This window comes from Oryza brachyantha, chromosome 12 (genome assembly GCF_000231095.2).
Source record: "Oryza brachyantha chromosome 12, ObraRS2, whole genome shotgun sequence".
In the NCBI taxonomy this organism is placed as follows: Eukaryota; Viridiplantae; Streptophyta; class Magnoliopsida; order Poales; family Poaceae; genus Oryza; species Oryza brachyantha.
The window spans coordinates 12,101,170-12,123,567 of NC_023174.2; the positions used below are offsets into that span (position 1 = coordinate 12,101,170).

The 22,398-nt window shown below is 42.0% G+C and overlaps 2 protein-coding genes, 1 non-coding gene and 1 pseudogene across 3 annotated transcripts; 3 read left to right on the forward strand and 1 right to left on the reverse strand.

Moving 5' to 3' along the window:
• Nucleotides 1–3,419: 3,419 nt before the first annotated feature.
• LOC121056060 (probable disease resistance protein At1g61300) lies at nt 3,420–8,135 on the reverse strand. Its single transcript, XM_040529863.1, has 3 exons — nt 7,488–8,135; nt 3,997–6,126; nt 3,420–3,727 (listed from the first exon to the last, which is right to left on the reverse strand). Exons 1-3 carry the CDS (start codon nt 8,133–8,135, stop codon nt 3,674–3,676), a joined length of 2,832 nt encoding a protein of 943 aa, XP_040385797.1. The 3' UTR covers nt 3,420–3,673.
• Nucleotides 8,136–9,520: 1,385 nt separating this feature from the next.
• LOC121056061 lies at nt 9,521–10,827 on the forward strand (annotated as a pseudogene).
• A 6,916-nt stretch (nt 10,828–17,743) lies between these two features.
• LOC102722351 (40S ribosomal protein S9-2-like) lies at nt 17,744–19,997 on the forward strand. The gene is made up of 3 exons (XM_006663968.2): nt 17,744–17,852; nt 18,594–18,975; nt 19,565–19,997. Exons 1-3 carry the CDS (start codon nt 17,825–17,827, stop codon nt 19,740–19,742), a joined length of 588 nt encoding a protein of 195 aa, XP_006664031.1. The 5' UTR covers nt 17,744–17,824; the 3' UTR covers nt 19,743–19,997.
• Nucleotides 19,096–19,177, forward strand: LOC121056079. Its single transcript, XR_005812982.1, has one exon. It is a non-coding gene; the product is annotated as a small nucleolar RNA Z161/Z228 (small nucleolar RNA).
• Nucleotides 19,998–22,398: the final 2,401 nt, after the last annotated feature.

Below are 22,398 nucleotides of genomic sequence, written 5' to 3' on the forward strand. Positions count from 1 at the left end.
GTGTCCAAATATATATTTATATTTATATTTATATATATATATATATATATATATATATATATATATATATATATATATCCATTGAAGATCTTTAATAGGGGATTAACCAAACCATGTACCCAACTTCTCATTGTGGGAAATATACAAGGCATTTGCATTCAACAACAATTATGGCTAATAACATTAAAAAATGTCTAATTAGGGAGCGAACAAACCATATCAATTTCATGCTGAAGTTTGTAATTAACTATCATTAAAGATATGAACGTAGTTTTTGTAGTATTAAGATGTACTCCCATTATCAAGTCATTACTAGGTTCTACCCTTTTCAATATTTTGTTGTTTTCACCCTTTTCATCCTTTTACTTATCTGCAATTAATCTTCTACCCTGCCGCTGCCGCCTTTTTTTTTTGCTATCTTTTATTTCCCAATTCAACCATGGTTTAGACCTATCACAATCATGTTGATATCCTAATCAAATAACCCTCCCTCTTCACAACCATCTGGTATAGGGCCGCGTTCATTGGTGCACGGGTAAGTTAACTTATCCCGACACAGAAAACGTACTAATAGATTAGTATATGATTAATTAATTATTAATTATTAAAAAATATAAAATAGATTAATATGATTTTTTAAAATAACTTTCCTATAGAAAATTTTTACAAAAATTAAAATTTTTAAAATATAAAAATTGTATACGTGTATTCTTAGCGATCTAAAAGCTAAGGTTAGAAATAATCTTCGGCGAAAAAAAACTCTAAAATCAACCTCGACGTTAAGGTTAAAAATTAAAATTTGGCTTATAAACATAAGCAAAAGCAAAAACAAAAGGTGCTAATATCCCAAAGAAAACTCTAGTTTTTCTTTAAACTTACATAGGCTGTTTCTTGATCAGGAAGCTTCACTGCAGCCTCTTTTTTCAGTACGGAGCTACTTGTAGATGATAAAGGATTCCCCATGCGTATGAAGTCCCTAGGATGTTGATCATAATCCCACGACGAGATCAAACTTGCTTGCTCCAAACAAACCATAACACACAATAGTAAAACACGCATCACTTGACACATATTCTATAATACTCGTTGCTTAATTTTTCTTTCTAGATGAAAAAAAAACATCTATACTCTTTGATTTCGCATAAGTAACATGTATTTATATAGATAGACCATTGTGGTCTTCTCAGTAAAAAAAACTTGGATGTTTTCGGAGGTAGGTGAAAATTTATTATTCTAGATATGCATGTGCAGAAGTTATTAATGTCATATTGAAATGCCTATAAATGAATGCGATGGATATGCATGATCTTAAATGCCTATAACTGAATGTGAATAAGTACGGTGATTTGTGTTTGGATGTGCGGGCTGGCACGACCCGTTAGGCGCGGTTGAGGAAGCGGGCCTGGCCATGTCGGCCCATGTGCCGCTGCCACGGCCAGAAGGTTGTCGTGCCGACATGGGCGCGTTGAAGTCACGTGGGCTGTCTGTCAGCGCGAGCGTGGGAGCGGGCCGAGGAGTCGACGGCAACGCCACGAGCCCGCGGAGGCGAAGCGGTAGGGCAGCGGGGCCCACTGGTCAGGGGGCGAACGGCTGGTGGCATGGCGTTGTGCGGGCGTGGGTGGCGCCAACACGTGGATGCCGTGTGGCAGAACGGTGGGTAGGATTAAAAAGGATCAAATACAGTTAAAAATTAGCTCTATCTATTCGCTTTTGTATTTTTCGGAATCGAAATTGAAATCGGAAACCCAGATGCAGAAACGGAATCAAATATAAATGTAGATTGAATACAAATCGAAACGAATTCGGTGACGGATATTAATCGGAACATAAAAAACCTTAAACTATGTTCTCAAATCATAGAAGAAATATAACTTGTTATATTTTCTAATATAACTCATCCATATTCTAAATATAAGCAATTAAAAATAATTTCTAATATAACTCAGCGGCGACGGCGGAGGTGCGCGTGTGTGGCCAGGCAGTGCGGCTTGTGGCGTGACACGTACGTGCGACGGTGGTAGAGAGTTGTGGCTGTGCGTCGTACTCGTCACATACTATGTTTAGCAGTTGGGCCAGGCCAAATAGTTGGGCTGCAATTTGGACTGCGTTGGAGTGGAGCACAACCCGGATATCCGCATAATAATTTCGGATATTTTCCGACAATTATAAATATTTGGATCGGAGAAAATAACAAAACAAATGGTGTGCAACGATTTGGAGTGGTATTTTAAATGTGTCATTCCGTAGAGTAGCATTGTGACAAAACTAATCTTTGGTAGTGGCATAATATCCAATTTCTCTACTATACGGGAATGACAATAGGGATCCAGTGCACTGTCAATGTGCTGGCATTCAACAATAGCATTCACAGCTGAGACCCAATTATACATTTTCCATTGTTCCTGAAATAGCATTTGGTTGATTCATACCAAGGGGCAATTAGCCCCATTCTGGCCAAAACTGCTTGGAATATTGTTTCTTGAGACATGATCAAGTACTCCTAGCTTTCAACTCAATTTAACTAGTACTTTGGTGCATATTAACATGAGGTTCTTATCGTTCTTAACATGTATCTTGAGATACCATATTTATTAAATATATAAAAGTTTAGTACCTATGTATTTAGACGTACCAAAATTTTACATTAAAAATTTGGTACATCTTCGAGTACCGTAAAATTTCTGTATTAACATATATTTTGATTATTTGAATTAGTACCAATAAAACTCAATCTGTCCCAAAATTGAGGACAGATGTGAAATGAAATTGATATTGGTTGTGATATATTGAGATGAGAATATAGATAGCTAAATTAAATGAGGGATGTTATGATTTCTTGCGACGAGGAAGTGGGTGGAAAACTTTGGAATAAATATTTTGAATGTTAGAAGTTTATATTTTGGAAAATAGTGAGTAGAACATTGGAAAAGTGTATATTCTGCAACAAGTTCGTAACAGAATTTTGGAATTTAAGTGTGCTTCATCTCAAAATTTTCTTTTGCATATTCTCATGTTTTTGAAGAATGTTTGTAAAAATCCACATGTTCTGTGTTTTAAATATATGAGTTTCAAGAATATTTTAAAACACTCAATCACATAATCAGGAAAAATCTATATCCAGCTTCCTTCTATATTAACTACAATTCTGAGTCAGTGTATTAGAATACTCTCTCCATTTCTCCATTTGATAGTATATATTTTATTTCGTTAGAAAGGGTTTGATAAAATATTACTCAATTAATATATCATTTACATGACACAAAAGTATAATAATAAGAAAGCACTTTCATATATAAATATATTAGTATCAATTTTAGATCATAAAAATTATGATATAAAAATTATATCCTAATAGAGTAATCTTTGGTTAACCTTTTATCCTAACAAAATAAAATACACCTTATATTATATAAGCGGATAGAGTATGAGTTTATTAAACCATTCATAACAGGGATAGGCAGTTTGGATACGTACGTAAGACAGCACCCATAAAAGGCTCATAAAAGACATGTAGTTTGTATACGTACACACCAAGCACATCACCAGCAACCGGAATCACATCGCTCTGACGTTATTATGGTCAAGAGGCTAATACAACACATGTTGGAATAGTTAAGAGCGGGAAGGCCGAAAATGAAGATCGTAAGCACGTAGACATTATCAATATATACACTCAATTATCAACCCCTTGATCTGTTTCATCTTTAACCTCTTCAAGTTCGTCATCCTATCATTGAAGAAATGATGCCATTAGTCAATCATATGCTTTCATTTTAGAACAAGCGATTTTTGACTCTAAAGTTAAATAGATAAAGACAAAAGAACCTAATATGTAATCAAGGGAACAAATACATTTACTTTGGAAAGCATAATTATCCTCCCCTCCCCCTCTGTTCAAAACGTAAAGACTTATTTATGTGTCAGCAATGCATTAAAGAAAGAATTTAAAATCTCTTTGAAAAGCCAGCAGGAATAGAAGAGCAACTCCCAACGCACCTCAAATCTATGCTGAATCCACTCAGCATATAAGCTGTCAAGAAATTTCTGCAGTGCATAATCATTGTCCATGGATATCACTTTGAAGAGAGGCTGCAAGGAGTGTTTGATATTATCATCACACTGAAAGTGCTCCAACCATTTATCGTCACAATGAATAATCTTCAGTTTACATGGGACAGTTGTGAAAGGCAGTGTTGTCAGCTGGGGACAATCCAAGATTTGCAAGCACTCCAATGATGGAAAGTGGAAGGAGGAATTGCAAATGGTAGTCAATCTCTTCAAAAACATCAAAGTAAACCTTTTTAGGCAAAGGTGTGAAAGGGGTTTTCTTTCTTTTTCATCAGCAATTGTCAGATTATCATTGTTCGATGTACTTCCAATTATTTGCTGCAGCGCCTCACAGTTATATACTATCAGGTCTTCAAGATATGGAAAACGTTGAACCCATGATACGTTAGTCAAGCTAATGCATGATATAAGATCCAACCGTTTCAGGTTCTTAAAGAGATCCTGGCTTTCAACTCCTTTCCAAAATACGTCTGTGAAGTAATGACCACATATGTATAGCGTCTCAACATTACAACTTCGATGTGGCATGTTGCTTTCAAATATTATTTGTTCCTCCTGTGTGAAGATGTATAACTCGGACAGATTCTTCTGTATCAGATCATTTCCAAATAAACTGTCTGAAAATGCAAACTTTTTCCATTCATCTAAATACTTTGATCTAACGGCTACACACAGGGACCTCACTGGTAAGTTGGTTTTGCAGAGCTCATTAAAGCATTTTATCTTACCAATGGTAATTCCAAGTGCTTTCAAGTTCCTCATGCATTCAAGAGCACCAAATGGTGGCTCGAATGTAGCACGTTGTTCCAACTGCAACGAGCAAAAGTCTACAACCTTCAGTCTGGAGAGCTTGGACAGAATATCTTCAGGTATGTCATTGATAGGATTTGATCGAAGAAGCAAGTACTCCAGCTTTAAAAGGCATCCAAGCTCTTGAGGCAAATATTTGATTTTGTTCTCTGATAAATTTAGGTAATATAAGTTCACAAGATTGCAAACTTCGGTAGGAAAGGTTTTGAACCAATTCCGTGAAAGGTCAAGGTACTGAAGAGAGACAAAAGCACATAAGCCAGTTACTGAACTTTCAAGTAAATGATTATTTTGGAGGATCAGCACAGCAAGCTTGGTCTGATCCTCAGAAATGGCAGGTAGCTCTGCTATTTCAGTCCCCACTGATAACATCCTCTCTGTATCACAAAAGTGTGATACTGTTTGTACAACCCACTTATTCTTGTCCCTCCCTTCGTTGCGTACAATCCATAGCGCCATGTCACGTATCACGTCATGCATTTTGATCAGTCTGTCATCATCAGTTTCCTCCAGAAGGCACTTGTCTACCAACTCATGAATTCGTGCATGTCCTGCATTGTAACTCCTCTGTATATCGTCCTCGTCAACAAGACCCAGTCCCATCCAGTACTCGGATAGTTTGTTTCTATCTAATAGATAATCTTCGGGCCATAAGGCGCATGATGTGAAACAATCTTTCAATTTTGTATGACTTAGACATTCATAGCTGAGTTTCAGTCGAGCAAACACACTTTCTTCCTTGCAAACTGGCCCTTCAATCTCATGAAGGCGTGATTGCTGAAGGAAGTCGATGCAATTCTGCCATTCTCTTGGATGCCTCTTGGTAGACATGGCTTTGCCAATTACAATAAGAGCTAATGGCAGGCCAGCAAGTTCATTTGCAACCTCTTGTGCCAATGGAAGTACGAGGGGATGGTTTTCGATGATTTCAGCGCCAACATTTTCCTTGAAAAGATGCCATGCATCAGTTTCATCCAGGCAATCTACTTTGATCCTTTGCCCATTCTTGACACCCATTTGGCCACAGACACTTTCAGAGCGTGTTGTTAGCAACAATTTTTGCTTGTAATTGCCAACTGAGCCATCTTTGTTTGGAATCCCAACCTTACCAAGATCAACATGTTCCCACAAATCATCCAATAATATAAGAAAATTTTTACTTTTGAGAAATTCATATATGACAACTCCCTGAGATTCTGTGTCATCCTTCTTCAGCAGCATCTGTTCCCCAACAATGGCATCTTGTACCTTCAAGTGCAACAAGTACAAAAGTACTTTGTCATTTGGAGCAAATGGGCACAGAGCTTAATAAATAATGTCGTAAAAGTATTTCAATACAGCGGCATGCAGTTCTTTGAAATGTCAAAAATGTCCATTAGCTGCCAAAAGAACACTTACGTAAATATAACTCATATTATTACATAATAGTAGTACAAGATGGCACTATGGTAATCAATACGAAATGTTGAAAATAGTATTATAGAAATCTTTGCTCCTATAAAACAAACTATTGTTCCACCCTCCTCCAGAAGCAATGGCAAATGGGCTCGCTCACTCCGTGCCACCAAAAAAAAAAGTTAAAAACAGAAGAAGCTGCTTTGCTACCCTACTTCCCTATTGGTTGTAGCCTTGTAGGTACTCAGCCTATAGTCCTTATGTGTAGTGGTTATTATTATATTGTCCTGGAGCCTTTTTCATTTCTACAAAGTCGGATCAAGCAGCTGTTTATATGTGATTCTAGCTCTTCAATGAAATCAAGGATGACATCGTGCTGTGGTTACAAGCTGGGCTGTTCAGGCAGCAGGATGTCTAAAGAGCTAGTGGTTTTGTTTTTTACGTTCGTGTTTCTGTTGTTCTCTCTGTTCTTGCATGACTCAGCTCTCTATGCTGAGCTGTAACTAACCTTGTAATGCTACTTACCTTAATGAAATTGGTTGGCCATTCTGGGGCATTCCCAGCTATTTATGTGTGATTCTGCACATAATTGCTATCCTAGGCAGTTACGTGTACGTGGCGCAGTTGACATTCTCAAGGTTTCCTCACATTATGGTATCAACACATATTTCAACTAAAAAATTTAAAATGAGAAATTAAATTAAACATATGTAAATTAAAAACTTATAAATGAAAACACATGTTGAAATATTTGAGAACTTGATCAGAATTGTGGCATCTATTATATGCACATACAGGATTGGAATGCAAAAGATGTGTTGTATCAAATAGATAAAATTTGGAACAAAATGTCAAAAAGAATACATTATCAAATATGTGAGAAACTCGTAATTTAGTATATCTGAACTCTGAAGTATAAAACACCTTGCTATCAATATACTAAAAATTTCCAGGAGAACATTTTTTGTGTTTAAAATATTGAAGTTTACATATAAAAATTGTAAAGTTAGATTCATATATAATAGGCAACCACCTCTAACAATGAGATTCCAGCAAAACTCCACTATAATCTACATAGAATTGAAATTAAAGTTTGCAAAAGGTAAACTTTAGCAACAAAATTATTACAGAAACATGTACATCAAGGTTCAACAGCCAATTCAATATAATTAGTTGAAGAGAAACTTTACAAGCCAAAAGGGAGCACAACATACCTTTGCAACAGAGCAACCTTTGGAGGCAGTAACTCGAATAACAACATCAAAAACAGGGTTTTTGTGGAACAAGTTATTGATCTGATGGAGCAGATGTGTCTTTCCCACACCTCCAGGGCCCCACAGTCCAACCTTGCTTACAGCATCATCCTTGATGAACTTGACAGCAAGGTTGCGATAACGATCTGTACTTGTTAGGCCTATGTCAGTTATGGGCACTTCAGTGGAAGGCTGTGGCACCATTATACCAAATTCTTCAAATGATCCCTCACTATATATCTTCTCTACAGCCTGACAATTTGCTGCTGCGCTCTTGGCTATCATGTAGTTTACACAGATACAAGGGGAGAGACTCCCCATGCACTTGGCTCTCTTATCATACTTTGCTTGAATCTTTTCTGTCTCTGCACATGCCTGCTCAGCACGCTTCTGCCACCCTTCAACTTCATGACTTGGTTGCATACCTTTTCGTGTAGCGCCATCCACCTTGGTCTTAACATCGTTGAGCCTCTCCCTTAAACGCTCGGTGGCAGCTTCGAGAGCTCTCACGCACTTGTGGGTTTGGAAGAAGTAGGCAGCATACTGTTTTGAGAGGCGTATCAAGGAGATCAGGATAGCACCTGAGCACTTCATGCCAATGATATCCATGGAGTTTGTGGTATTTCTTCAATCAGAAGAAATCTTTGTGTGTAGGAGTGCAAGAAGACCTAACAGTTGTCCTGTGTTCAATAAGAAGGAATGAGATGATGATTAACTTTGATGATGTCCTTTAGTATTTAACATCTAACATGCATGCATTTCCATGGAACAGGTCAGGATTGAGTTCCTTTCAGGAAAACTGAATAGTGACCACACATATAATTATCAAAATAAGCAACAGGTCGCACATAGGTTCCAACTTTTTGACATATGTGCGGCCTACTGTTTTCGATCAATATTTGTTAGTAGTTCACAGTTTTGGTGTCTAGCTTGCTTTCAGATGTTATTAGTCTTGCATCTGATGGGTGATGACGCATGCAACCGGTTGAATCTATCTGGGAAATTCCTTTTTGACAGAGTCTACACGAAAAAGATTAATAAAAATGACAGACAATAATTGAATTCGCACATAGGTTAATTCTAAACTTCCACTAACTACTACATCCAGCTGCAGATGTCATATAGCCAGATAGCAGCATGTGAATTGAGTAACTACCTAAATTGAAAGTTGGGTGCAGTCGGTGGTAATAGGCCCAAGTTTTTAAGAGTTAAGCAGGATTGTGAAAAAAGCCAAGGGTCTTGATCTATTACCACCCTAAGGTGAAGAGTGTGTACTTGTTAGTATTGTATATACTGAATATTTCTTGTAAGATATTAGTTAGAACTACCAAAGGAACACATATGGACTTATACAAGGGAAAATTTCATAAATATTTTAAAAGTACTAAATTACATATTCTGGACATATTTTATACTGGCACAATTTCATCATCATCATCCAAATATGTTCTGCCCATAATACTCATGATGTGATGGACTCACAGCGCGTGTACATGATCAGAAATGTTTATAAATTATCAAAACCCAATTACCCACCAATTACATGCAATCATCTGTGTGCAGCCTTCCAAACAGTACAAACTTTAGGAACTAGATCCGTGCAGAGGCATATATAGAACAAAAATTACTGTGTGGATATTATGTTGTATAATTTTTCTACTGTATGTTTTATGTGTATATAGTGATGTGTAAATGGTATATCTGTGAGTCCGTGACGCCCACGGGTAATAGGTATGAGCAAGGTTTCATACCCATGAGCATAAAACTACCTCGTGGAGTCAGGGTTTGCACTACCCATGGCCGATTGCCATCCCTAATCCTATACCCATCACACTCAAAAGTATAATACTTATTTACTAGAGTACTCATTCGTGTAATCTAGCTGAGTTGTTACACACGCCTGTGTTGTGAGTGGTGGTCAGTTGCATTTCTTCAAACTAACAAAGCAATACAACACCAGTGACGGAAAATAGCACTATGTTTCACCAACTGTGATGGCGATGCAACATGCGTATGTGAATGGACCAGGTGGAGAAGAAGGTCACCTAAGGCTGGATCCACCTGCCCATCCACCGGATCTCCTTCACCGTTCGTCGCCATGGCCACCGCAACCAGATATACTGCGGAATCGACTTCCTGCCTTCCTGGCATACATCCATGACCATCGGTTCTACCCTCACCGTGGCAAGGAATCAAAAAATGGAGATTGGGGAAGAGAGGGATGTGGTGACGGACAGTGTATGCCCACCGCTGGGTTGGCGAGGAAGAGCTCAGCAAGGCGTAGCCGCCATTCACGAGATACCGGAGAAAGGGACCTCAATATATCTCCTTCCGCTGTGGGCATGACCGCTCGAAGGACGGGCTGCGCGGAGGACGGCGGCGGAGGCCCGGTGAGGTGAGATTGATGGGCCCAAGGAGGTTAGGGCATATTCGTTGGAGCGGTTGAACCGATGATCGCCGGCCGGCCGCTGGAGCCGCCGCCGCTGGTGTCAGGGACCACCGGTCCATTCGAGAGGTTTTCACCTGTGTGCCATTAAAAAAAATATGGTGTCAGCCTCTGTATCACTAAAAAGTTCGGTCCTCTCTTTATGCCATCGTCAAACTTTATTACGCCCTCCATGCCATTCCGTCCGCTTTTGGTGCTAACGGTGGTTAACTGCTGGTTAAAATGATGCAATTGCCCTTAGGTTGAGAGGCTTGCTCGCGTTCGTGCGTCCGCATCTTTTGCCCTCCTCCTTCCTTCGCTCGCCGCCACCACCACTACCGCACGACCACCGCGTCGTCCACCTCCCCGCTCCCTCGGCCTCGTTCTGCGTCGCCGACCTCCTCGACGGCCGGGGACTCTACAACAGCGAGGTCAGCATCCGCAAAGAGCTCACCTTCGAATCCCCCGCCGCGCCGCTGTTCACCAAGAGCACTACATCGGGTGAGCCTGCAGCGGATTCCCCGACGGCGAGGTCGGCCTCAAGGACTTCGTCGCCAAGAACCCGTCTCCTCCCAAGTCACGGAAGAAAGGCCTCACCGCCACCGCCGGCAAGCTCGTGACCATGGAGCGGCCGACGGCGCCGGATTGGTCGCTGTTCCTCCCCGGCATGGTGGTGCTCGTCAAGAACCCCAACAACACCTACCACATGTACTGCGACATCTTGCAGCGCGTCACCGATGGCAAGGTCGGCGTGCTCTTCGAGTCTTTGGCAACCGGGACATGCTCATCACCTTTGATCTCGACGAGCCCGAGGGAAGGGAGAAGGAGCTGGACCTGGACGACAATGAGGTCAAGGAAGGCACGGCGGACTTTTGATTCTCAAAATTGCAAATTTCTCATCATGGCGGCCTGACAACCATTGTTCGTGTGTATACAACACAGCTATATATATATATATATATTGGGTGTGTAATTTCAAAGTGAGTAAATATCTTCGATTACTTATTCTTTGGACTATTTTCTATCATGCTGAAAGGTACTGGTTAGAGATAATTGTGCTGCAGTCATATATGTGAATGATAAAAATATTCAGTTAAATGAGGGCAAGCTGAAAAGGCAAGATGGACATTTTTCCTGCCCAGGCCCACCTGCCAGAGCTGTTTAATGGTTAAACCCTAACAGAATAGCGATGGAATGGCGTGGAGGGCGTGATAAAATTCAACGGTGGCATAGAAGGAGGACCGAACTTTTTAGTGGCACAGAAGGCCAGCACCATCTTTTTTAATGGCATACGGATAAAAACCTCTCCATTTGAGGAGACGAGACGATAGGTGGGGAAGGACGGGCCCTGGACCTGAACTGACAACTGCGGCCTGCCTGCTAATTTCTACTATTTAAAAACCATCGCTGCACATTAACCTGAAACAAATAACCATTTCTTTTCTATATGTTCTATGCAACATTATACATATATGGCATAAAACATATAGAAAAAATATTGTAGGTGTAACATTTTTCTATTGATATTCGTACGATAAAATGTTTCTCTTACATAGGTTTTTAAGACCCATAAGCATCATTACATTTCTCTTTTGCCTTTCACGTTATTATAGAAAAAATAGTATATGCGTAGCATTTTTCTATTTACGGATATTTTACTAGTTTAGAAGTCCACGTACCCCTCTCAACTTTAACTACAAATCTACCCTAAACTTTGCATTCAGGCATCCAATCTCGATAACTTTGTGATACCATTTATACGACCCCTAGGATAGTTTTTGTAAATTGGTTTTTATCCTATTTGAATATTGGAAAATTTACAAACATGCCATTATAATTTTATAAAGTTACAGATAAGTCGTTGGTATCTCAATGACATGTGGAGCCCGCATAAGTTAATAGCATGTGGATCGGGATAACATATCTTTAATTTAGCAAAATTATAATGACAGTCTCGTAATTTTCCCTTGAATTTGAATTGAATATAATTTGGATGAATGTAATCGTGTGACATACGCATTGGGCATATAAATTTAGATCTCCGCTTAAATATATATTTTTTCCTCTTTATTTGCTCTCACTTACGAACATACTCCATCTGTATTTTAACGGATGATATCGTTGACTTTTTACACACGTTTGATCATTCATTTTATCGAAAAAACTTATGAAATTATTATTATTATGTTTTAATTGGATTACTTCTTAAATGTATTCTAACTACAATTTAAATAAAACGTCAAAGGAAGTATCAACTCCAGCACTGCTGGTTTCTATGATTCTGAAGGTAGATTTCGAATCGTCCCACTACAGCGGTGAAATACAAGTATGGGTGGACTACAATATCAAAGATTCCAGACTGAGTGTCACCTTAGCACCTTAACCATCTCCTAAACCCAAACACCCATTGCTGTTAACCACTGTCAATCACTCTTCTGTGCTGTCAAGCTCGACGTATGCTGGTTTTTCTGCTGCCAGCAGAAGAGAAACCCGGGATTGGAGTTTGAAGGTAGGTGGAGAAGTTGAGGGTGTGATTGTTTTTTTTTTCTGAGAAAAGTTAAGCCATATGTTTTCAATAAAAAATAATTTATGAAAAAATTGCACATCTGTTTTTATCGACCTAAAACCAAAGCTAAAAAACAAATTATGAAGAAAAAAACCAAAAATATACTCGATGATATGATGAAACAATGAACCCAAAATAAATTTTCACGCATATGTTTTTTTCTCGACGAAGCATGAGAGATGAAAGATTATATGATTTTTATAATTATTAAATAGTATAAACAATGAAATTAACTAATACAGTTGAAAATCTATTCTACGAAGATGAGACAATAAACTTCACTAGAGAAACTCTTTGTAAAATACACCGTTTAGCCACTCGAAAAAAACGCATACAAAATCCAAGAAATAAAAGAAGACATCCTAAGTGAGCTTTACCTTCTTACACCTTACACGTATAATGAATTATTCATTGCTGCCGCTATCTTTTTAAATTCTTGTTTGTGACGTAAGGTCACAACACAGTTCATCAGTTCATCACTGAGATATCCATCCTCGGCAATCTCCGTCACCATAACCTTGTCCAGCTCCTTGGTTATGCCTTCACAGTTACACAAAGAAGATATGTTGGTGGTGTATGACTATATATGCCTAATGGCATATCAAAGCAAGCAAAATGACTCTATTACCTCAGTTGGGTCTAGAGATTTCTCATCATTAAAAGGCGTAACAAATGAGCTCTTTTACCTCCACGGAGATTAGGAGCAGGTCATCATTCATCAAAATATGAAAACAAACAGTATACTCCTCGACAATGAAACGAGTGAGAGGCTCAGCGAGTTTGGCCTTGCAAGGCTACATGAGACGATCGACGTGTTAGCATTCTGTATTTACGATGGAAGTTGGTCTATGGAAGAAGATATAACGATGTTTTATATTGGCAATAATAAAGTGAGTGAAACATGTCGAAAGTGCAATAGCGCGCAAAAGACAGGGGATTATCTGGGTTTGGGCCTTCGAGCATAAAGTAATACCCTACTCCTGCTAGTTAGGGTAAAGATGTGTCAATTGGTGAGATATTGAATATCGTGATGAATCTCGTTCTCTAATGGGTCATTTGTCTCTCGTTATATAACGAGGGATAGATGTGTTAAAAGGTAAGAAATCTAATCAAATACGATCTTGGTTTCCTTACCTATACCTGATATTATTTGAACCGCGACTCTTTTGTCATGAGATACAAGACAACATGTTATCCGAATTTTAGTCTATCTCATATATCATGTATCTCTGCTACCTATCTCTATAGCCAATCATGTCTTCTATGCGAGGTACCCGATATCCATGTCATCCACGAGACCAAATGGGGTGGTGAATGGTGATGGTGAGCTTGTTGCCCCGGACGGGGTGGTCAGCAAACGGCAGGATGGTTCCATCATGGAATCTGTGGACCAAGAGCTGAAAGACTGTATCTAGGAGGAAGCAAAGCTGGTGCTGAAGCTTGCTTAATTTGCTGTGCTCGCATCCCTCGCTGAAGGCACGGCCATGCATGCGCCTAGTCATGCTCTATCTTGAGAGAGGAGCAGCGCTTCCAGAATTCACACCCAGCTTTCTGAACATTGACACAGGCATTTCTGATGATAACAATCAGTTTGTGGAGCCGTGCCAATCTGTAGCTACATTTGTTACCAGTCTGTCTGGAGGAAGATGACATCTTTCCTCTTTCAATTTGTGGCAAGATCACAAGTGAAACTCTTAAAAAAGTGACTTTTATTCGACTGGAGTAATCTGTAATATTGGGACTGAATTGTACTTGTACCCAAGATTGTACTATTTAGAGATGAAATATATGCATTTCTACTAGTTTTATTATTATTATTATTATTATTATTATTATTTGTGCAGACGTCCACCATTTGGGAGTTAATACCGCTACATCGGCAGTGTGCGTCTCCAGCTTATGCTGGCTAAGGAAATCATTTTTCGACTCGACGTTGCGCAGGAGACCCGCTCTCTGTCTCCTTTAGAGTCCTGGCTGAGAAAGGACCTGAAGCTCAAATGCCTAGGCTTGGCCTCTCTTGAGCGCACCCTAGCGCGCCAGCGTTCGCGCCTCCTCTGGCTAAAGGAGGGTGACGCTAGCACCAAACTCTTCCACCAGCACGCCAGAGCTCGGCGTAGGAAGAACTTCATCTCGCGGCTCCGCAAGGGGGAGCAAACCGCCATCACCTAGGAGGAGCTGCAAGAGCTGGCCTCATCTCACTTCCGCGACATCATGGGAACTGGCATCGAGCGCGAGGTAGGCTTTGATCTCCGCTTTCTTGGCCTCCGATCAGCCCAGCTAGAGGGGCTAGATGGTCCCTTCCTAGAGGAAGAGGTGTGGTCCGTGGTCAAATCTTTGCCTTCAGATAAGGCACCTGGCTCGGACGGGTTCACGAGCCGTTTCTACAAGGCTTGCTGGCTAGTGATTAAGGTCGAGATTCTGGCAGCGCTTAACTGCCTCGCCTTGGCCAATGGTCGTGGCTTCGATCGCCTAAACGATGCCCTAATTTCCCTCCTTCCAAAGAAGGAGGAGGCCTTGGACGTTGGGGATTTCAAGCCGATCAGCCTCATCCACAGCTTCGGGAAGCTATTCTCCAAGATCCTTGCCTCCCGGTTGTCCCCTTTCTTGGACACCCTGGTGGAGGCGAACCAGAGCGCCTTCATCAAAGGACGCTCCATCCACGACAACTTTCGCTATGTCTAGCTGGCGGTCAAAGCCTTGCATGCCATACGCATCCCTCGCCTTCTGCTCAAAGTGGACATTGCCAAGGCTTTTGAACAGTCAACTGGCCCTTCCTGCTGGATGTACTCACCCATCTTGGGTTCAGTCAGCGCTGGCGTGACTAGATCTCCATTATTCTTGGTGCCTCCTCTCCTAGGGTTCTGATCAACAGGGTGCCTGGACCCCGTTTTCCGCATCGGAGGGGCCTGCGCCAAGGAGATCCCCTATCCCCTATGCTATTCATCCTAGTCATGGAGGTCCTTAATGCGCTGTTGCGCAAAGCCTCCGCGACAGGCGGATTATCCCTGCTGGACGCTCAGGCCATTCGACACCGGGCATCACTCTACGCGAATGATCTAGTCCTTTTCCTTTCCTCGTCTCAGCATGACTTGGAGTTCGTACACGACATCCTCTCTGTCTTCGGCTCAGCGTCGGGGCTGCGTACCAACTTTGCCAAGTGCTTGATCACGCCGATCTGCTGCTCGGCTAATGACCTTGCGCTCGTCCACTCCTCCTTCCCCTGTTCAGTCTCTGATTTCCCTTGCACCTACCTTGGTATCCCCCTCTTAGTCCGCAAGCTGCCTAAGACGGCCTTGCAGCCGCTGGTGGATAAGATCACTCATCGTCTCCCCCCTTGGAAGGGTCGGCTGATCTCTCTTGCCGGTCGTACGGTGCTTGTCCAGTCAGTGTTGTCTTCCATCCCGGTCCATATGTCCATGGCAGTTGGCTTGCCAGGGTGGGTGGTGAAATCCATCGACAAGAAGCGACGTGGCTTCCTATGGACGGGCTCGGATTCGGCGCATGGGGGTCAGTGCAGAGTGTCTTGGTCGAATGTTAGTCGTCCCAAAGCTTTTTGGGGGCTGGGCATCCCGAACCTGAGAACAGCCGATTTCGCCTTGCGTTTACGTTGGCTTTGGCTTCAGCTCTCTGGCCACCCCTACTGGGCTGGCTTAAAAGCCAATGCTGAGCGCTGCGTCTCTGACATGTTCAACGCCTCCACCTTCTTGGTGCCAGGGGACGGAAAGTCTGCCCTTTTCTGGACCGACCGATGGCTTGGTGGTCGCTCGGTGGCCTCCCTGGCCCCACATATGCTTCTTTTTGTTCCTGTTCGCCTGCAGTACATGCGAACCGTTGCTGCGGGCCTCACCAACAACGCTTGGATTTTGGACATCTGGGGGCTCTCACCGTCCCCGTCATCTCTTAGTTCCTCCTTGTTTGGGACGCGGTGCAGCTTATCCAGCTCTCACCGGGGGTCCAAGACCGTCTCTATTGGCGCTGGACAAGTGATCAACAGTACTCAGCCCGCTCTGCCTATAAAGCCTTCTTCCTAGGCCAGCACAACTTCCCGTGCGTCGATTTCCTCTGGCGGGCTAAGGGCCCAGCTAAGTGCAGTCTCTTCCTCTAGTTTGCTCTCCAAAGGCGTTGCTGGACGGCCGACCTTCTGCTTAAGCGCGACATTCCAAGCCACACTGTGTGCCCCTTCTGTGCCCAGGACCCGGAATCAGCGAACCACATTCTCCTTGGTTGCGCGTTCGCCAGGCAGGTTCTGGCGCCTGGCGTTGGCACCAGCGGGGTGGGTGTCCCTCTCCCCCCTCGCGATGCTTACCTTCTTGACTGGTGGCCCACCTCGAGAGCGTCCTTGCCCAAGTCTTCGAGGGCCAGTTTCGACTCCCTAGTCCTCCTCATCTCCTGACAGCTGTGGAAGGAACGCAACCGCAGGGTCTTCGACTCCGTGCTGTCTTCCGTCCAAGAGGTGTTGGAGTCAGTCCACTCAGAGGGCCAACTTTGGTCGTCAGTAGGCGTTGCTTCCTTTGGAGATCTTTTAGGAGTGTAGTGTAGAGTGGCTGTGTCCCCTTTTTTTTCTAGTAGGAGCTAGTCCTTTCCCTTAGTTCCCTCTCTAGCTAGTTGTTCGCCGGGCCGGCCGACGTTTCTGTTTCTGGGTCCCCACCCTTGGCCTGTCTAGCCTAGGGCGTCTGTGTTTCAAACTCTTCCCTGCTAATATATAGACGTGCAAATCTTTTACGCGTTCGAGAAAAAATTGGGAGTTAATTAATTGGCAGTAATAGAAGTTGGCATGTACTAATGGCAAGATTACAATATGTGGAGATTTTAATGGAGTAATCTGTAATATTGGCACTTAATTGTATGTGTACCCAAGATTGTACTATTTAGAGATGAAATATATGCATTTCTACCAGTTGGGAGATTTTCTCTTTTGTGGAGAGGTCGGGAAATTAATTAATTGGCAGCCATGGAACTAACCTCTTGGCCCATGTAGATTTTGATGGGGTTGAGTAGCTTAGGCTTCGCGTGGGCCTAAATTTAGGTCCATAACCCGTCCCTACACACGTAGGTGGGCCTCCATTTGGGCCCATCATAAGTCCTTAAATGGGTTCGTAACATCTGTCACAAGCGGGCCCAACTTAGACGGCCCAGATAGGATAGCTCCCGAGCGGCCCAGCCCACTAGGGTTTTGTGGTACCGTATAAAAGCCTCTCTTCTCACACAGCTTCGAGCCCTTCCACCACAGAAGCGGCGGCGGCGGAGAGGAAGAAGAGGAAGGCGTAGGGGAGAGGCCGACGGCGAGGGAGAGCTCCAGCACCAGCCATGGTGCACGTCAGCTTCTACCGCAACTGTAAGATCACGCGGTGCCTCACCTCCCCCCCACCCCCACCCCCCGCGTCTCCTGCTCTTGATTCGATTCCGTCGCGCGCGAGCGCCCTGTGATCTGGGGGTGATCTAGGGAGGGTCTCTGAATATGTGTGTTCGTGCGTATGCCCTTGCGCCCATGAGTTCCTGGGTTGGTTCCCTGTTGCTTTGGAGGATTTTCGTTACTTTGACGCCCTTTTGAGCCGTGAAAGAGATGAACTAGCGCGTTGGTTTTAGTGGGGCAAGAAATTGGCCAAAAGATTTGTACTGTATTTCGTTCTAGGTTCTGTGAATTCGAATTAGCGGTGTTGCGGATATACTAGATCTGATTCGTGGTGGTGTTGCTTGTTTGCCCCTGCTTAGCATGTTAGGGTTAATTCCTCTATTGGATGCTTGAATCATGTTGATGACTTGATTCTAGCTTTTGAAACAGATATTCCTGTAGTCGTGTACAATTTTGGAAATATTTGGATGAGTGGTGGTTTGAGATGGGTATTTGATCCAGCTCATCGGTTTAAACTGCTTCTTGATTTTGGCCCTAGGGTCAACTGAAACGAAGTGATATTTGCCCACTGAAATTGTTTGTATACCCTTAATTATACAATGTGAGTATTGAAGACACCAAACTGGCTTGCTCTGAACTTCAATTTTCACTTTTAGGTATTTCTTTGTGTTCTCCTTATTACCATACCCTGTTCTTACATTTCTTTTACACATTTTTGTGCAGATGGTAAGACTTTCAAGAAACCGAGGCGTCCTTATGAGAAGGAGCGTCTTGATGCAGAACTCAAGCTGGTGGGTGAGTACGGACTGAGGTGCAAGCGCGAGCTGTGGAGGGTTCAGTATGCGTTGAGCCGCATCCGTAATGCTGCAAGGCACTTGCTTACACTGGATGAGAAGAACCCCCGCCGTATCTTTGAGGGTGAGGCTCTGCTCCGCCGCATGAACCGCTATGGGCTTCTCGCTGAGGGTCAGAACAAGCTTGATTACGTCCTTGCTCTTACTGCTGAGAACTTCCTTGCAAGGCGTCTCCAGACTCTTGTCTTCAAGGCTGGCATGGCCAAGTCCATTCACCATGCTCGTGTCTTGATCAGGCAACGCCACATCAGGTATGCTTCTCTTTTCCTTTTCTTTGTAATAATTTGTCGTTCCTCTGTTTTGAAGGTCACTGTAGTGTGCTGATCTCTAAGCTTCAATGAATCAATTTGCTTGCTAATATATGAGTTAATGGGCCTAGTGATGAGAATATATCAATTATCTCACGATGGTCTGCTGAGAATTCTTTGATTTGATAAATATTCTCTGAAGCCCTTGTATCAGAAGAAATTATTGTTGCAGTTGATTGCATGTTTGTGCTTGGAAGTATTTTCTATGCAAAATGTTTAACATTCTTGTTGATGGCATCTGTTGTTTGGTGACTAGCTAAATAATTAAATCTATGTAGTAGCTTGCTAACTTAGTTAGGCTAGGTTATAGAAGGCATGCTCTATTGCTTTGAGATCTATGATTGCTGACACGTTTTCCTTCAAATATTGCTCTGTTGGACTACATGATATCTACGGATGGCAGCCTTATATGAATCTCTCCTGATTCCTAAAATACGGATGCTCTCTAAATTGTGCTTGCTTTCTCCTTTACTTAACTGAGATTTAGGCAAGCATGCTAATAGATAATTCACTTTTCCAAACCACATCGCAGGGTTGGCAGGCAAATCGTCAATGTCCCATCTTTCATGGTGAGGCTGGAGTCTGAGAAGCACATCGACTTCTCGCTGACAAGCCCGTTCGGTGGAGGCCCTCCTGGCAGAGTGAAGAGAAAGAACATGAAGAAGGCCAGCGGCGGTGGCGATGGTGGTGGCGATGATGATGAGGAGTAATGGATGGAATGGAAAAGCTTTTGCCCTATATATGTACCTAAATAGACCGTCGTAATACCATGAGTACTTAGCTGAGAGCCCTCGAGACCACAGGGTCACTGGTTGAGTTGGGCTTTTGTTCTCGCGTTTTTCCTCCAGGAAGTTGATCGTTTCGTCTCTCGTGTTATTAGCTTCTACTTAGCTATGCCTGGATCTTTTTTAATCATAATGCAGCTTCATGTGGTTTTCGAATTATGGTATGCTATTCTGAGTCCACTGGTTTGTTCATGTGTGTTGCTTCTTATCCAGCTTCTACTTTGAGAGTACATCAATCTCTGAACTTTGAACTATAATCCAGGCTCCAACCTTGGTAAACTTCACGGTGTTAGATGAGCTTCCATCCAAATCGAGGTCCATTTTCTCGTTGGCTCAAACCATAGTGCTCTTGTCCTCCAGAGTTATCAAGTGCATGTTCATTGTATTACATGATTTGCATACGTAAGTACGTAATTCAGATAAATTGACTTCCAATTCAAAATAAATAAGGAATTGGTTCATATGCCACAATAGGATACTGTGGAAGTGAATATTCACGAACCGGTCAGAAGTTGGAACGTAGGATTAAATAGTCAAATACAATGCTGCTATCTAGTTAGGTAAAATCACAATAACAATATTTTAAAACGGAGGGGTAATAACTATTCTCTTCGTTGCATTTGAGTTAAATATTACCTTACATTGTAACAAAGGGAATAGAAAAATATAGAAACACTGTAGAGAATGTAGGCTAGCTTACACGAATTGAAACAGGGAAATTTTCGAGCAATATATGCATTGGACCTGGCAAAGAAAAATAAAAAAAAACAGTCATGCTAAATTTCCTATGAAATGGAGATATAGGAGAGCAATCCACAGAAGCTTTATAATCACATTTCTTTGTTACAAAAGATGCAAGTGGAAATTTTTCCTGAAGACTGCAATCCTCCAAAATCCACTAAATCACCTTCCAGAATGAAAAGTAATGAGAATATATGGATGCGGCAAAATTCAAGGGTATACGTAATGAAGGTAATAATTTCCACATATTTTCCGTGGACAGTATATGCATTTTTGGTCTCAAATAACACATCTCGATCATTAATTACTTTCAAAATATGTTACCAATAATTAAGAAATTAGCAGCAACGGAAAGTATCTTAAAATATGAATCTAATGATACTACCTATGGAATGCCGAATATATAATTATTTAAATGATATAAACGTTGAATTTGCGGAACCAATTGACACCTTATAATATTTTTATATATGAGGGTGTAATCTTAATATAGTATTAGACATGTATATAATTTACCATTAATGCTTTTAAATGAGAAATAGCGCATATATAGTTGTAAAATTTGGAATTACAGTATTTGTAATTTACATTGGAGTTATTAGTTACGCGATCATGTATGGCAGGAGTTCCTCGGTAAGCGGCCGTCTCTGTGATATGTATTGTGACAGTGACGTCCTAACATGCGTACGGTTGCTTATCGACCTATCTCTGCAATGTTTATTAATCTTAAATTGGTTATGAGATTTTTTCATCGTATTTTTTTATATTTACTTTTAGATCTCTATTTAAGAACATGTACATACATAAAAAATTTACTTATAAATTATTTTCTGTTTACAGATATCCGTTCAACTTGTTTTTACTTGATAAATCTCTTCCAAGCTCGTAGGATTTTTTTTATGCCTAAATTTTTGGTACCGCCGCTGATCCCATTGTTTCTCGAATAGTGAACCCATGTTCACTGACTATACTAACAAGACATATATAGGAAGATACACGTAAAATTCACACCGAGACGATGGACGGGGAGGTGCACCATCTTGTACTGCCCTGTCGGGTGGTACCCGAGGAAGCTGGCCGGCTGCGGCGTGGTGGATCATGTAGTTCCAGCCGAGGCAGCCGCACGGTCATTCTTTTACCTGGTCTCTGTATCCACCTGGATATATGTAGTTATTTTTTAAAATTTTTTTTGAGAACTTAGCCTAAAAATAGGACTTAGACCCTCAAGTATCTAATCTGAAATTTATGCTTCTATGAATCTATGATCTTGGGTACTACTCAGATTACTGCAACTGCTAGTCTACAGTCCCCGATTGGCCAGCGAGATGCATGCCGCCGGTGCCCCTGTCCATCAGGGAGATAAGGCCGTTGCCGGAGCCAAACATGACGAGCCCCGCCACGCCGCCGACTTGGATAATCCCAATGGAGGAGAGGGCGTCGAGGACGTAGGCAGAGGAACTAGGCGGCGCTGCCGGCAGGTGGCCATCCATGGGCCATGGCGCATGGCTGGACGGCGACGTCGGCGTAGTTTGGTCTCATTGGCTTCTCTGGGCACACGGGTGCGGATGTACGAACATCCTTTTTAATAACTTCTCTCGTGCACGTTATCACGTGTTGTAGTTGTTATGTTTCATAAATTATCTATTGTCGCACATTGAATGGGTTTTAAACCAAATCTGAATAAATTTTGTTAAATTCATAAATATTTGAAAAATGATTCAAAAAATTCGGAAGAAATTCTTTGAGGGCGCGGGGAGGGGGACCGAAATTCTCGAAATAAAAGTGGACGGCGCTCCGGTTCATTACGTCCCTGTACGATGCGAAGCTGATTTTCGTGGGC